Genomic DNA, 17,667 nt, shown 5'->3' with positions numbered 1-17,667 from the left:
CTTTTATTGGCTCGGGCTGTCATGGCCCATCTTAAAAGAGCAATACATGTCGGGGGACACAATCCCCTTAAAGGGACAACACACGTGGGAGGGTCACTACACAACATGCACCAGGAACCAGAGAGGAGCCAGGAGGGGTGACTGATGCCCCTGGTACACCCCTGAAGTGTAGTCTCCTTTACCAGCTCCCATTAGTACGGCTAGAATATTTGGCTAGCACTTCTTTCTCTCCCTCATTACTTTAACAACAATTCTTAGCATGGTGGCAGCACTTACCATCATGGCTTTAATACTTTGCTAGGCTCTCTCAGCTGGATAGTAGGACTTTGCTAGGGTCGTTTTTAAATTAAGAAGCACAATACTCCCCCATTGGTATTTTTTTTTCATCAAAGAAGAAATACTGTGCATAGCCAGAAAATTGTCTGCAAGCAAAATGTGGAAAAGGCCAGGGTTTTACTTTTTTTTTATAGATGGCACAATAAGCATTGCACCACATTGGGTGTGTGTTCCAAGTTCATTTGAGCCAAGTCACAAATTCCACAATGCCGCCTACTAGCCATTGCTGGAAGTTGACCTCCAGTTCTGAGCCACAACAGCAAGGCATAGTGGGTATGCAAATTAACTGAAAGGCGAACCTTTTTCTCCAGGCAATTGTCTTTGTCTAAGAGGCCAGTTCTATTTTACACATAGCTTAATCAACCCAAGACAAGCCATTTTGCAAGGCTGTCAGGACAACTACATACCTGGTTTCCCCCTTATTGGGGATCATCAGTGCAGTATAGTCCTGACAGCCTTGTGGTTGGAGCGTTTGGCCATGGTTTCACAACACCAAGAAAGTATTTTTTTATTTATTTTATTGGTTTTACAACAAAGGAAGGGAAGAAAAACATCACACAACATAAGAATATGCAGATCATCAATCGCATTAGGGGGGCATTGCTTGGGCAGCCATGGAGTAGGATGTGCTTCCTGAGCAGCTCTGGAGGATCCGACATATGAGCCGTGAAAACTACCTACAAAAATGCGCTACTGGTTCCAGGATTGACTATACATGCATGGGAACGTGTGTTCTGCTCACTGTATAAAGACCGAGTGAATCGTATGTGGAATTCTGGAGGAATTGCTCGGCGAACGACGGCGGCTGCTCAGTCAATTGTCACACAAGATGGCCGACAATAAAGGAAAAAAACTGAAGCACCCGGAGCGGCAGAATAGAGACGGCAGCCGCGGGGAAAGAATGATGATGGCGAAGTGGAGACGGAGCGAAACCCCTGCGGCGGTAAGCCTTGTGTCACGTTGGCTTGCGTGCTGACCCGGAAGGCAAGAGCCCGGGGCAGCGGGGGTGCGAACAGATAGGCCGCGCCACGATAGACATATGAAGCGCTCGCTCAGCATTGATGAGCAGAAAGCCGCAGTGAGAGGCGGCAAACGGTGCGACTGCTTGAAGAGTACTACAACAGCTGATAAGGGTGGAAAAGACGGTTGGGGAGGCACGCGGACGCTGAATCGAGACAGTGAGACCCAACGGGGGCCGCAGAATGTCGGCGCGAGGGGCCGTGAGCAAGAACAAGAATAAGCAATCCACAATGGATATTTTTGCCAAAAACGCAACATTCTCCTGCGGCCATCGCGTCCAAAGGCTCGATGGCACCAGCGGAAGGCACCACAGTGGCTGATAACCATCAGATTTTAGAGGCCATCACAGAGCTAAAAGACTCTTGGGGGTTGCGATGTCAGACCTGCTCACTTCCCTGGAGGCTAAAATAGACGCAGTGGGCATAGAAGTCTCCCTGCTGAGGCAAGATGTCAGGGGGCTGCCGGAACGAACAAGCAGCCTGGAAGGTGTGGTGAAAACCAACACGGACACAAGCACTAACAACGCAAAGGAGATCCATGTACTCAAACAACAGGTAGCTAACTTGGAGTCTCGAGCAGAGGAAGCAGAAGGGAGAGCGAGGAGGAACAATATTCGCGTGTTGTGGGCTTGCCGGAGGGTGAGGAGGGACAGGACCCGACAGACTACGTCAAGAACTTACTCCTACAAGGAATTGGGGCTGGCAGACTCTTGCAGGGATTCGCAGTGGAGCGTGCACATGGAGCCCTTATGAGGAAGCCGAGACCAGGGGCCCCTCCCCGGGCGATAATCGCCAAAATATTGAACTACAAAGACCGCGAGAAAATACTGGAGAACTTCCGAAAAGGTGGAACAATCGAAAGGGCCTCGAGCACCATCACGGCGTATCCGGACTACACTATGTTGGTCCAGAGGCAACGGTACAGCTATGTGGCAATCAAAAGAAGGCTGCGTGCGGCTGGGATAGAATATATGCTTCTGTACCCCGCGAAATTGAAGGTGGTGCACAAGAGCAAAATGTATTTTTTTGACACTCCGGAAGAAGCAACGACGTGGCTGGATCTGCATGGCTACCCGGAACGAGACACAGAAGAGACCCAAGAGGGACACGATAAGTGACTGGGATATGGTATGCATACTGTTAAGGCGTAGAGTGAGTACCCCAGGGGTGCCTAGATGAAGATTAAGAACAATGGACGTCGCTGTAGGAGGCTTATATTTTGATAAAATACTGCTGATTGTAACAGACTTGAAGGACTGGAATTTAGTAGCGTGTACATATGTGCAAATTGTATAGCCATGTGTAGTTAACCCGAAGTGACATAGGAGCGGCAGGGCGAAAGCACCCTACCCCCCAAATTATATTTTTAGTAGTAGTAGGTTGGCCACTAGGGAGGCCTCACCCTGCAGAGCTTCGAGTACAGGCGAGAGCCAGAAAGAGCTAGATGCAGGGGAGCCTGAGATCCAGGGATGGAGCTGGGCAACAGTTGGGGGGTGTGATGTTGGGGAAGGGACGGGAGGCGGGAGGGAGGGGGAACAGGAAATTTGATGTGTTTTTGGGAATTTAGAATGGGATGCGAGCCTATACAGATTGGATTGGAATTCAAAGTCAGACTGCACCTGGGGGAGGAGGAACGGAACTGGTACAGGCCATGGGGGACCTTAAGATACTTACATGGAACGTGCGGGGACTCAACAGCTACTTAAAAAGGAACAAAGTTATGTTGTATCTGTGCAGGCAGAAAATAGACATTGCATTGCTGCAGGAAACCCACCTTACACGAGAGAGGATGGACACGATCGCTGGGAAGTGGAAAGGAGTGTTGGTGGGCTCATCGTACTCTGCTTATGCAAGAGGAGTGCTTACTTGGGTGGCTCCACATGTCCCTTTTCAGCGATTGCAAGTGGTGGCTGAGACAGACGGGAGGATGGTTATGCTGAGGAGACTGGTGGAGAACAGGGAGATAAGCATTGTTAACACGTATGCCCCGAACCAGAACACAGCGGCGTACATTAGAACATTGAGTGTGAATTTGAGCGTATGCGTAGGAAGCGCGATGATCTGGGGAGGGGACTTCAACTGCGTATTGAACCCGAGGGTGGACAGATCGGATGGGAAAATGGATAGACCGGCCCCTGCAGCCAGGGCGTTACAGACATACCTGGATGACTTTGGTTTGGAGGATGCATGGAGAGTGAGGCAGCCCCAGGAAAGGCAATATTCACATTATTCTGCCCCACAGCAGTTATCAACGAGGTTGGATTATGTCTTCACATCACCTGAAATGATAGCGGAGATCGCACAAATAGAGTACAATGCCAGGGTCCTTTCGGACCACTCGCCCCTGATTCTCGCATGGCAATACTGCCCCCCGAGAGCGAGGAACCCGACATGGCGCCTACGAGCGGAAGCGTTGCGAGACCCCTTTTTTAGGGAGGACTTGAGGAGATTGTAAATTATTTTGAAACAAATACTGGGAGCGTGGATTCCGCGGGAACACTATGGGAGGCCTTTAAAGTTGTCATGAGGGGGGTAGCCATAGCGAAATCCAAGGGCCTACAAGGTGGGGTTTTAGCTGAACTGCAGGAGACAGAAGAAAAATTAGAAGAGGCCTTAGGGTACACCCCCTTTTGGCGTGGCCGTTTCGCCGCGGGCCGGTTCGGCGCGGCCAGTTGGCCGCAGCGGCCAGTTCGCCGCGCCCATTTCGGCGCGGGAGCCTTTCTGGTGCCGCCGATTTGGCACGAGGGACGTTTGGACGTGGCTGACATTGCAGCCACATCTAAACTCCCTCACGCCAAATTTAAAAGCATAATTATTTTCAAATGCAGCACGTTGACAGGAACTGTGCCTGACAATGTGTTGCATTTGAAAATAATTTGGGGTCAAGTGACTGGCGTGAAGTGTACTATTTTTTATTGTGATTTTCCCAAATGCTTTATTATTATTATTTTTTTTATTAGACTGTTCAATTATGCGAGTTAAATATGCAACTTTTGCTGCCTCAGGCACAAGGCCAGTTTGGTCTTGTGGTTAAGTTCCAAGCCTCACAATCTTGCAGGCCATGGTTCGTGGCTGGGATAAAGCTTTTAATTTTATTCTATTTGAAAAAAAAAATAATGTGATATTTTGCAAATAGAATAAAATTAAAAGCTTTAGCCTGGGCAGCAAAACATTTATATTTAAGTCCCATGATTGAACAATTGATACAGAAAAAAAATAAGAAAGTATTCGGGCAATTCACAATAGAAAATACTCTAAAGCATGTGCTTTAAAATAAATACTGTAACCCCCTCCCCGCGCCAAAACATCATTTGCGCAAATCACATAAAAAAATACTGCAACCCCCACCCCGCGCCAAAACATCCCTGCGGCCAAATGTCGCAGCGCCGAATCGGTCGCGCCAAAATGGGCGCGCCCAATTGGCTCCCGCGCCGAATCGGTCGCGGCGAATCGGCCCGCGCCGAACTGGCCGCGCCTAATCGTCCTGCTCCGAGGCCTTAAGGGGCAGAGACGATACAACAGAGAAGCTGGAATTGACACTTAGGCTACAGCAAAAATGTGCGGAATATTGGGAGAGATTGTGTAACTTTAATTATAAAAAATACGTAGAGAGACAGCATACTGGAGGTGATAAACCGGGGAGACTTTTGGCATGGCTATATAAGAGTGAGACCCCCAGAGTCACAATCAGGACTATAGAAAGAGAAGACGGTAGCGTAGAGGACACCCAGGAGGGAGTTAATCAAGCGTTTGTGGATTATTATAAGGTATTATACGGAGATGATGGGGAAAGTAGTCGCGCTATGATGGAAGAAACGCTTGAGGACATGGGGTTGCCCAAGATAAGCGAGGAGGAGAGAGAGGAACTAGATACCCCGATCACCTTGGAAGAATTAGGGGAGGTGGTGAGGCAGCTGCCTACTAGTAAAACCCCAGGGACAGATGGACTCCCAAGTGAGTTTTACAAAGTATTCATGGAAGAGGTCCTCCCCCCACTGTTAGAGATGTTAAACAAAGCGTTTGAGACGGGACGCTTACCGGAGTCACTGAGAGAGGCCGTCATAATACCACTCCCCAAACCTAACAAACCTGGACACAGCTGTGGTTCCTATAGACCCTTGTCAATGCTGAATCAAGACGGCAAGATATTAACTGCTGTCTTAGCAAATAGACTGAAGAAGGTTATTGGCAAATTAATACACCCGGATCAAACGGCTATGTCCCTCATAGAAACATTACCAATAATCATAGGCGACTCCAGAGAATCATTGAGTTTGGCAGAGAAAGAGATGAGGAAATGGCAATTGTGTCTTTGGATGCAATCAAGGCCTTTGACTCCGTTAAATGGCCATGGCTGCTTGCGGCCCTGAAGCACTACGGGTTATGGCCTGGATATGTAAGGTGGGCGAAAATTTTATATAGCGAACCGCTGGCTAGAGTTAGGACAGTATCTGTGATATCGGAAAGGTGGCCGCTCAGCAGGGGTACTAGACAGGGATGCCCGTGGTCTCCAATGCTCTACATACTGGCCCTGGAATCTCTAGCAATATATCTGAGGCAGCAATATGACACCATAGGCATCGAGGTGAAAGGGGAGCGGCATCTGATCTCCCTATATGCAGATGACATGCTACTGTACTTGCGATTCCCAGAAGAAAATCTGCAGTACATCATTGAAGTGCTGGAGAGATACGCTGTGCTGTCCGGTATAGCAGTGAACCCCCAGAAGTCCAGCTTGTTCCCATTAGGGGGGTACATGGGGATTCCAGCGGAGCGGCTACCTGTATTGCAAGTGCCGTGGCCGGTTAGCACATTTCGGTACGTGGGGATAGATATATACCACACCGTGGAGGAAGAGCATAGGTGCAATACAGAAGTAGCCACTAAAAAAATTGAGAAGTGCATGCAATTTTGGGCAAAGCTGCCCTTGGCGATGATGGGGCGGGGAGCAATGCTAAAGATGGTGGTCCTGCCAAGGCTCCTACACTACTTCGTGCCATACCTGATTCCCAAGAAGTTCTTCACCAAATTGAATAGCATGTGTAGGGACTTTTTGTGGCATGGCACGCGAAATAGAGTGGTGTTATGGAAACGGTGGCAACAATGGGTGATATTTGGTGGGAGGGCTCTAGTATTACTTTTGAGGGGCTGCAGGAAGAAACTGGGTTGCACGAGGGCCAGTATAGTATGTATCATAGAGTGGTACAGAGGATTAAGAGAACATAGCCTGAAACTGTGTTGGAGGAGGAATCAGATGCCACCATAGACGTGATATATGACATAGCTGAGGGGGGTCATGAGATTTCCAGATTGTATGAAATGCTGATGTCTAAAGTGGGGAAGGAGGTCATGCAGTTGAGACTGGACTGGGAAATGGAGGTTGGAGCCCTGATGGGAGACGGGATGTGGGAACGGTTGCAGGGGTATCATAAGAAGGTGTCTAGAAACGCGAGGCTGAAACAGATTCAGCTGTACATAACACATAGGGCATATATGACGCCTTGGAGGATATCAAGGTTTAAAATGCAGGACGGCAAGCATGCCCCAAGTGTGATGAGGAGAACGCGGGCATGGTGCATATGTTCTGGTCATTCCCGATCATAGAGCGTTTCTGGAGGGGAGTGAAAGAGAAACTGGAAGAAAAAGGGGTCAAGATGGTAGTGGATACAGTGTGGGCCTGTCTGCTGGGGGGCTCCCCAGACCACAGAAGCTCAGACACGTGAGTAAGCTGAGGGATCTGGCTTATGTGCTTGCAAAGAGGAGGATTGGCATGGGATGGAAGTCATGCCATGTGCCAAAGGTAGAGGTGTGGTGGAGAGATTTGCAAAAATGGGTGGAAGCCAAAACCATGGCAAGAAGCGAGTAGCACAGGGGGGCAGGAGGAGACTGAGTCCCTGATGGCCTGGGAATCACTGATAGCCAAACTGTTTGGGTCATTAGATGACCCGGCGGAGCCTGTAGAAGAGGAGACCGAACCACAGGATGCGGAAACTGAAGGTTTAATGCAATACACTCGTAGAGGGGTGTGAGTTAAGGGAAGTAGTGATTAGAAGTTAAGAAAGTGTAATGAAACTGTTGGAACATGCACTGTTTGTTTGGTTTGTATTGTTTGATTGTTTTTATAATTCAATAAAATGGTTAAAAAAAAAAAATCAATCGCGTTAGCAGCAAACCATAACCTTTACTCTAACACTCCCCATTTATCACCCTCCCCTCTCCCAATTCCCACCCTCCAATCCTGCCTGTTTCGCCATTTTGTTGTGTGCACACTACATTTCGGTGTCCAGGGGCCACCTCTCATCTTCGCTAGTGTCCATTTGCTGCTATACCATCCTGAGCTGCAGTGGCGAACAAGGTTTGTAACAATATTTCCCAATCCAGAATTCCCCTTGAAGCCTCTTCTTGGTCCCACCCCACAGCCCCTTTCCATGCCGCTGTTTCCGCTCCCCCCCACCTCTGCAAATTCCTCCACCATTCCTCTACTCGCGGGCCTTTGGGCAATTTCTATGCCATAGTTATTCTTCGTTTGGCCAGAATACATGCTTAATCCTTCATTTTCAATACATGTTTCGGACCTTTGGGACATGAGAAACGACCGAGTAGGCACGCCCCTCCCTCTATGTAGGCAGTCTGCCACCTCCCTTCAGTATCTTGCCACCACTAGGCATGCCCAGAACATGTGTAGCATCCCTGCATCGATCAATTTACACCTGGGACATCCCTGTACTGCTGAGCCCGGAATTTGTGAAATATCCTGTAATCTATAACAAAGTTTTCTGTGACAAGTAAGGCTTTCTTAGGAATAAAGGACCCACCTTCAGGAGCACTGGGATCAAGACAGCTGCGAGGATATAAAGAATCTCCCTGTGAACCCTAGGTTCCTGCGCCAATGCACGGCAGCTGAAACCCAGGCCCCCCAGGGAAACCCTCTGGGGGAAAAAAACCTTGGACGTCCTTAAAGGAGGGGATCCTCTAGATGGAGTCAGGAATGGATTTTGACGGATTGAGGTCTTCTTCTTGTAATCCGCTGAATTGTAGAAGAAGGTGGTTGCTGGGGCTGGCTCCTAAGTGGGTGGATCAAAGGCAATAGTAGTCTTGGATCAGAGAGGAAGGAGACGCGACCCTTCCTGAGAGATGGGAAATGAGAATGCTAGTGAGAGTATTCCTCCCATTTGTGTTGGTTTGAAGAAATGAGGGCGGAGTGTTTGCGTAGAGCAGAGCGTGATTCCCGGCGTTTTTTCCGGATAAGATGTAACTAACGGGAACCTTAACTGGAATCCGCCAAGAATGCTATGGGGTTGATGCGAGTGGTGATCCAATAAGGAAACTATCTCAGGGCAGTAGCGTTCGCTGTAAGGAGCAGCAACGCAGCGGACTTCGGGCATCGCTGACTGAAGTATTGCTTTCGAAGGAGGCGGAGCCATGCAGTCATGTGACCACCGCACGACCGCAATGCTGCAGAGACCTGAAGATGCCATGTTAGGAGAAGGAGGAGCGTGAATACAAGCAATGCCCTTCCATCTGTGCCACTATCTCCAACGGAAACGCCATGACATATACGCCATGTGAGGCACTAGCAGCTGTATGAGCCGAGCTGCAGCTGTGCATTCCGTGACACCTTCTTATGGTGCCCAGTACCCCCTCCCATTGGGCTTCAGTAAAGACTGCCCCTATATCCTCTTTTCACTCGCCCCTCACTACCAGTGGGGAGGTAGGCCCATTAGACAGTAGGAGGTCATATATCTCGATATGGTGTGCCTCCTCTCGGCCCGCCACAACGAATAAGACATCCACTATCGAGTGTCTTTCCATTAACTCACTAAATGCAGGCCACCTGGTCATGACCTCTCTTGATAGTGCTATATAGCAAATATTGGACTGCGTGAATGCCTGTCTGCATTGTCAGCTCAGAGAAGGGTATGTAAGCAGTGTCTTGCAACAGATCCCCTATGGTGGCCACTCCACAGGCTTCCCAGTACGTGCGTATACCCATCCTCGCTTGAGACGATGATGGCAGTATTGAAATCAGAGGAATCTACCGAGAAATTGGGTCGGTCAGCCCCATCACAGTCATAGCCCTGTCCCACACCCTCATTCCCAAAGACACCAGGTGCGGCCATTGGCCACCCCTCGGCTTCTTGGACCACAATAGCTCCTTCAGATAGTAACGCTGTCCCATAGATTGCAACATTAGTGTGTCCGGAGTAGGGTCATCTGAGAGCCAATCTACAACAATTGCAGCTGCGCCGCTATGTAATATAATTCAAAATGCGGAACCTGGATTCCCCCCTCTGTGTATGGTCTGTATAAAGTGGATAACGCTATCCGATTCCACCTGTTCTGCCACAAAAAGCCTCTGCAAATACTCTCCAGGTTCCTAAAGAAGGACCTAGCTATATAAAATGGGACATTCACAAAGAAGTGTAACAGCCTGGGCAATACCACCATTTTCAGCAAGGCCGCTTGTCCTATCATCGAGTGGGGTAGTTTGTCCCAGAACTTCATAGAGCTCTTGATGCCCTCTAGTGCATGCTGCGTAACTAACGGGAACCTTAACTGGAATCCGCCAAGAATGCTATGGGGTTGATGCGAGTGGTGATCCAATAAGGAAACTATCTCAGGGCAGTAGCGTTCGCTGTAAGGAGCAGCAACGCAGCGGACTTCGGGCATCGCTGACTGAAGTATTGCTTTCGAAGGAGGCGGAGCAATGCAGTCATGTGACCACCGCACGACCGCAGTGCTGCAGAGACCTGAAGATGCCATGTTAGGAGAAGGAGGAGCGTGAATACAAGCAATGCCCTTCCATCTGTGCCACTATCTCCAACGGAAACGCCATGACATATACGCCATGTGAGGCACTAGCAGCTGTATGAGCCGAGCTGCAGCTGTGCATTCCGTGACACCTTCTTATGGTGCCCAGTACCCCCTCCCATTGGGCTTCAGTAAAGGCTGCCCCTATATCCTCTTTTCACTCGCCCCTCACTACCAGTGGGGAGGTAGGCCCATTAGACAGTAGGAGGTCATATATCTCGATATGGTGTGCCTCCTCTCGGCCCGCCACAACGAATAAGACATCCACTATCGAGTGTCTTTCCATTAACTCACTAAATGCAGGCCACCTGGTCATGACCTCTCTTGATAGTGCTATATAGCAAATATTGGACTGCGTGAATGCCTGTCTGCATTGTCAGCTCAGAGAAGGGTATGTAAGCAGTGTCTTGCAACAGATCCCCTATGGTGGCCACTCCACAGGCTTCCCAGTACGTGCGTATACCCATCCTCGCTTGAGACGATGATGGCAGTATTGAAATCAGAGGAATCTACTGAGAAATTGGGTCGGTCAGCCCCATCACAGTCATAGCCCTGTCCCACACCCTCATTCCCAAAGCCACCCCTCGGCTTCTTGGACCACAATAGCTCCTTCAGATAGTAACGCTGTCCCATAGATTGCAACATTAGTGTGTCCGGAGTAGGGTCATCTGAGAGCCAATCTACAACAATTGCAGCTGCGCCGCTATGTAATATAATTCAAAATGCGGAACCTGGATTCCCCCCTCTGTGTATGGTCTGTATAAAGTGGATAACGCTATCCGATTCCACCTGTTCTGCCACAAAAAGCCTCTGCAAATACTCTCCAGGTTCCTAAAGAAGGACCTAGCTATATAAAATGGGACATTCACAAAGAAGTGTAACAGCCTGGGCAATACCACCATTTTCAGCAAGGCCGCTTGTCCTATCATCGAGTGGGGTAGTTTGTCCCAGAACTTCATAGAGCTCTTGATGCCCTCTAGTGCATGCTGCGTATTAAGTATGTGTTCCTCTGCTGAGTCATGATACACATTAATCCGCAAATACCTGAATGTGCGTACTTCCCACTGCCCTTCTATCCTATGCAGTCCCGCTATTGGGAATAATGCAGACTTGTCCATACTGGATGCAATCCCCGAGAGGTTTGCAAAAAGCACCATAGCTTCCAGTAACAGCCCCAAATTGTTGTCAGGGTTCTGGACATATAAGAGCGCATCATCAACATAAAGGGATATCAAATGTGTGGCTCCATCTATTTCTATACCTGCCACTATACATTCTGTTCGAAGATACTGTGCGATTGGTTCCATGGCAAGGACGTAGACTAATGGTGACAATAGACATCCTTGTCTGGTACCCTTCCCTAATTCCCATGCCTCGAAAATGCTCCTACCCGTCTTCACCCTAGAACATCGGTTTAGTGTATATCAACTGGACCCATTTCATATACGTCTGTCCAAAGACAAATCTATGCACTGTTGCATAGAGCCAGTCCCATCTGACTGAATCGAATGCCTTCACAGCGTCCATTGTGGCTATGGCACACAGTCTCCCAGGATGCCTTCCTATCCATCACGTGATATAATCTCTGCAAGTTCCAGGCAATGCTCCGGCCAGGAACATAGCCCGTCTGATCCGGCTGCACTAACCTGGGTATTGCTCTTTTCATTCTTGCTGCCAATATGGTTGTTAGTATTTTACTATCTTGACTAAGCATCGAGAGAGGACTGTGAGAACTACAATCCACCGGGTTTTTGTGGGGTTTAAGGAGAGGTATGATTATGGATTCTCTCAGGCTAAATGTAAGGATCCCTGTGTCATACGCATCATTAAATGTACTAAGCAAATGGGGGGCTAATGCTTGTACGTATTCTTTATAAAACTCACTGGGTAGCCCGTCCGAGCCTTGTGTTTTTCCTGTCGGCAACCCTGCAATCGTGCAAAGGGGCGATAGGCACTTCCAAACCCCCCCTTTTCTCCTGGCTCAGCTCCGGAAGCTCGATTTCCCTTAACACCTCCTCCAGGTGGGTGCTTGATATCAGGGGTTCCCTCCCTGTACAACTGTCGGTAAAATTCACAAAACGCCTCATTAACCCCTCTCTGGGTGTGGCATACTTCCCCTTGTCCCATATGTATTGAGTATATGGGGCTGCGTCTCGCCTCATTCTTGTGTAACCATGTCAGAGTTTGTCCCAGCTTATCTGCGTCCATATCCTGTTTCTCAGTGTATCTAGCGAAACTATGTTTGCCCACTCTCTCTCAACAGTTTACACATTCATGTTTTAAATCTCTCTCCTTTGCTTCCATGCCCGGATGCTGTTCTCAGGATTGCACTAACCTTCGCAATTGTTCCTCAGCAGAGGACAGTTAACACCAAGAGAGGTTAAAAAGGTTTGAGAAAAAAAACTTTCACCTGAAATGTGAAAGTAGGACTGTTCATTTGAACCAAGTCACAGATTCCACAACGCCACCTAGTAGGGTGGAAGAACTTTATTAGCAATTTGGGGCTCACTCTCCCTTTTCCACACCACACCGTCCTTTTCTCTACATATCTCTGCAGCAGTACCTTCCAGGTGCACTGCTGTATGAAACACTCCCAATAAATATATGAATAACACTTCCCATTATGGCTGCAATTATCTATCAATACGTCTCATCAATCAGCACTTGTCAACAGGCCTACAAAGCATTAGCAGCGCTGGACTGTGGTGTGCTACCAGTGGCGCTGCTTCAAGGGCTATGGGAGTCTCGCATATCATGGGCAGATTTTCAAAATATGGTACACGATCTTATGTAATAAGGCAGGCATCGCTATGTTGGTGTGAAGGCCATTGAGCAAACCTTTCTTGGTGTGCTGTTGTGTTGGTAAGAAAATTATGCCCTTGTATATTTGCATATGCCATTTTGTCTTGGGTTTCAGGAGTGTGAGGCCTGTGTGTGTGCCATAGATAGCGTCTTTAGCGATGCATGTTTATATCGACAAGCATCCAATTCCTATTTTTTTTGTCTCTCCCACAGGGTGGTACGCCCACTCCATTTGACCGTAATTTTGGTACTAAAATGGGCGCAAAAGCTGTAAACTGGATTACTGGAAAAATTAAGGAGTGCTCCAGACATGGTAAGAGAACCAGCATAGTAGCCATTTGGGAGTTCCTTCACCGAAGCTTAAGAAAACCATATTGATTTTCTGTCTCACTGGCATCCATCTACATTGCAGGTCGGATATTCGCCAATACACCCGAATCAGCTTGTCTGCTCGGAATGCGCAAAAGGAGCCTGGTTTTCCAGCCACTGACTGAACTTAAAGAGCAAACAGATTTCGAGTAAGTATTTATTTTGTCCAGAGTGTGCCACTCTCCTTCCACTGCAAAGGGGCGATCGGCCTGGCTCCCTCTAGGGAGCCAATTGCCAATTATGTGGCAATTCACCCAGCGAGACACTGTTTAGTTTCACACAAAGACACAAGCAAAAACATTACTTCGTTTGGAGGCTTGGGCTGCATAAGGTGACTGGAGGACTCCATGGCCCTGAGATACCACGTTTCAAATCTTGTGCTTGCATTTAACAAACTAATATTATCTGGGTGTTGTTGTCTTAGTTCAGCTTTTTTAGTTGTCTTTTTATTAAGTTTAAATACATATACAGCAAGCAAAAGTGGAAACATCTGGCCATTATATGACCCCTCCTCCCACCCTCAAAAGGTATTTAATACCTGGTAAGTCACTCTAGAACTCAGGGAAAGGTCTTAGAGAGAGTTATACTCCAAGTTGAAGATGAACAGCCGTCCAGAAAAACTGGGGTGGGTGGGGAGGTGACTAGGAAAAAGGCAGTTGAATAACAATACAATACATATGACCGTGTAGAAACATTATCAGCCTAATTTGTCAGTGGAGGAATCTCATCAAGTTATCAACATCCCTCTTCTGTAAAGGAGCTCTCCTCGCCTCCCATGTTTAGAAAGCCCCCTCTGCCAGAAAAATGCGATCACGACTGAAATACTATAGACTCTCAGCATCTATACCCTGATAGAAATATCATCGACCCTCGCCATCTCTCCCGTCCAAGAAAGCCATGGCTGCATTCTCCTGAGTAAACATACACTGTGTTCTTCATAATATACTCAAGGTTTCATAGAATAGCTCAAAGTAGCAGTAATTCCCTTCTCGCCCAATTCTCCCATAGCACCAAGAAGAGCCCTCTTTCTGGCAAAAATGTCTGGTTTAAAATCAGTGACCAAAAGAATTTGGTGACTTCTACTGAAATCTCCTTTATCTTTATCCCACTGAAATGTGGCTATTCATCACTTCCAACGAGAGGAGGGCCCCCATTACAGGGCCCACTTCAGTAACTCCCTGGTTCAGCCCTTTCGTGGGGAGTCTGTAGGATTTTCATATTCAGGGGGGTGCACCCTTTGTCAGAGATAGAATTGAAGAGAACAACTCTTCTAGTACCCTGCAGATCACAGAGGGACACATGTAGTAGTAGGGACCCTCTTCTTAAATTATCCAGAACCTAGATTTGAACATCCAATTTCAAAATGCTTGTAATGGCACATTGCTTCAATTCGTCCATATTCTCCACTTCTGATGCAGCAGTACACTGTTTCTGCTAGAGAGAGAAGACTTCACCCTGCAAGTTGTTTCCCACACGTTCAGTGTTTGACACTCTCCCAGATAATGTTTCAAGCATCTACTCCTCTGCCTATTGTGAGAAACTAAAGGGTGTCTCACCTGCATGTCCCCGGGGATCTCTCTCTCAGGTGACCAGGGCACAGCTATTGCCTTTGGATCCAGACCCTGCGGGTGGACCAGTGCAGGAGGATCACCTGGGTGAGGGGTCTTCGGGGAGTGGGATGAGGCAACCGATGGTGAGACGCGGTATTCACCTCTTTCCCGTACCCATGACACATCCTAATTTATAGGTTCCTCCAACGTCCCAACTCCCCCTGCCCCTTTTCTACAGAAACACTGGGCTGAGAAAGTGGGTGATGGAGAGTAAAGAGGCTTACATATCTCATTGGGCATGTCCTGCTGATCGGGTCAGGCAAAGTCAGGCACTTGACTTTAATTACATACATCTGATACCCATTAGATCTCCCCACACGGATAAAAGGCGGAACATAGAGACACACTGTGAGCAAGATGGAACACGAGAAGGAGCAGAACCTCCGGGGTGAAGGCAAACCTACTGGAGCAGAGCGGCTGACAGAGGGATGAGAGCAAAGGGTAGAGAAACCCAAGAGATCCCTGCAGGAGGTTGTTGCCTTCGGAGAGCCATGAAAGATATGTGGAGAAGGCCAAGTCCCAGACAAGAAGACTACATTGTGTTTGAAGGGCGCAAGCGACCCTCCCAGGAGAACGACAGAGTTGGGGAGGCGAGGCAAAGCCTGTGGTATTAACCTTGACTCGTGAATTAAAACTGCAAAGACAAGAATGGAATGCAGACAGCCGGTGAGATGGCGAGCGACATGAAAAGCCGGTGTGTGTTAAGGAAAGATTGAAGCTGCAACAGTATATCTCACCAATTGATGGCTGCACCCTTGTGTGTGTGGAAGGCAGACCTGTGATGAACTTTAAATTACGGATAACTGTGAAGCCAGTGATACAGAGTAGCGGAGTGGTCCGGCGAAAGGAAGTAGCCCACTTAAATGTTGCAGCGAAAGGTGAAATATTTTGTTATAAAGCAACAAAGTGAATTAACTCCAAAATATGTCATGATCAAGATTAACCCCAGCAAAAGGGGAAGTGAAAAGTGAATGTTGAACTTTTGTGCCAAGAATACAGAACAACCCAGACCAAGAGACACTGGGGAAAATAACACAGAGTGCGAGCAGAAGGGAAAGTCGAAGTGGTCCTGCGGAGGTCTATAGTAAAAGGCTTGCACATTCGAAAGTTTTTGACATCGGGAAAAGGTCTGAGCCCGACACAGGGAGACCGAAAGTGTGATAAGTTAGGACAAGGGAACCTCTGAGAATGTGGATTAAACTTGGGGAAGGGAACCCCTGCAAGTTCTGTGATTGAAAGATCTGAGCCTGACTGAGGGAGACCTGTGTGAACTTTTGTTTCATTGTGAAAGAACTTTTGAAAGCTGGAATAAGAGACTTTACTGTGGAAGGCCAAGTGGGCCACGATGCATGTTTTGAATTGCTTTTGTTTTGAGAACCGGATCCAGAGTGTGTCATCCTGTTTACGGGGACCACCTTACCCCGTGCTGTCCAACGTGGAAAGGAGAGCTGACTCAGCCACATTGATTATTTATGTTATACCACTGATTTTCCTTTCCATACATATTCCCCCTTACACCTTTCTTGTATAAGAAATAGGGCAGGCATTAGGTTTTGTTAGTATAGGCCATTTTGATTTGACATAGACTGACTAGGACTGTGTTTTCATTATTATTTGATGGTAGAGACTTGTTAGGCAAGATTGTATGCAGTACCCTTTGGGTGCACTACAACAACCCTGACCTCCTGGCAAAACGAACCCAACCTTTGGTATAAGTCTGTACTACACAGGTTGGTAGCGTGTTGAGCAGCCAGGCGTATCTCAAGAGGGGTCAATGTGAGCTGTAGGGGAGTTACACAGAGATTCACAGTGACAAGTATTCAAATAAACTCTTACACACAAGGTTTCTTGATTAAACAATAATTAATTTAACAGTCAGAGTAAACCTTCTTCAGAAGGGTCAATAGAATAGTAACACTGAAATACACTTAAAAAATACACACTCTTAATATTTCTAAATCAGAAAGTACCCATTTGGGATAGCCCACAGACATTACCTACACCCTCAGGTGACTTCAATAGTTAGGGTTCTGGGGACATTAATATATCACTGCTGCATTTAGAAACAGGTTTAGGAATATGTCCAAGGAAAAAGGTTATTTAGAACAACACAAGAGATCACAGAAATATTCTGAAGCAGGTATGTACTTTTGGTAATCCCCAATGCAAAGTTAGTTAACCCCTTCCTGGAAGGAAGACACAACGCCTAAGCAGAGGATAGAAGAGTCATTCAGGGAGCCAGGCCAGGCAATGTTAAGTTAGCAAAAGTCAAGGTGATCTGAAGCACTTCTTGCAGGTAAGTAAAAGTCTTGCACAATGTTTTAGAAGTCTTTGTAGAATAGAAGAAATCAAAGTAGGGCTACAAGCTGATTAGGCTTGTGAGGTAGAGAAACTGCAAGCAACTCTACAAGAGCAACTGATACAAGTCTCCAACGAGGACAAGCAAGGTAGCACAACAAGAGGTACGTTCTCTCAGACTTTACAGTACCTTTAGTTTGAAGAAAATTGTAGCAGATGACTTCTGTTCCTGTGCAGCTCTGCAGATCCTGGCGTTCCTGTGCCTCAGTCTAGGGACAAGAGGGGGGACTTCTGGGGACTCCTGCACTACAATGGGACGGCCACCGCTTGCAACCGGTAATCTTCAAACAAGTGGCACTGCAGTGTTTCAGCTCCTCACCGCTACAGCAATTAGCAACACCATAGTTCCTGGCTGTTGAGAT

At 47.7% G+C, this 17,667-nt stretch overlaps 1 protein-coding gene across 2 annotated transcripts in view; it reads left to right on the top strand.

The window, feature by feature from the left end:
- The window catches only part of LOC138582299 (ATP-dependent 6-phosphofructokinase, muscle type), a 903,222-nt gene that overhangs the window by 831,628 nt on the left and 53,927 nt on the right, over positions 1–17,667 (top strand). For both annotated transcript variants that reach the window (XM_069653451.1, XM_069653452.1), the window contains 2 exons: positions 13,182–13,281; positions 13,381–13,486. In XM_069653451.1, coding sequence (XP_069509552.1) covers positions 13,182–13,281; positions 13,381–13,486 — 206 coding nt within the window. The remainder of the gene's footprint in view (positions 1–13,181; positions 13,282–13,380; positions 13,487–17,667) is intronic.

This window comes from Ambystoma mexicanum, chromosome 3q, assembly GCF_040938575.1.
Source record: "Ambystoma mexicanum isolate Mex_15411 chromosome 3q, UKY_AmexF1_1, whole genome shotgun sequence".
NCBI lineage: Eukaryota > Metazoa > Chordata > Amphibia > Caudata > Ambystomatidae > Ambystoma > Ambystoma mexicanum.
Note: the sequence above shows the minus strand (reverse complement) of the source record. Positions and strands in the feature narration are given on the sequence as shown.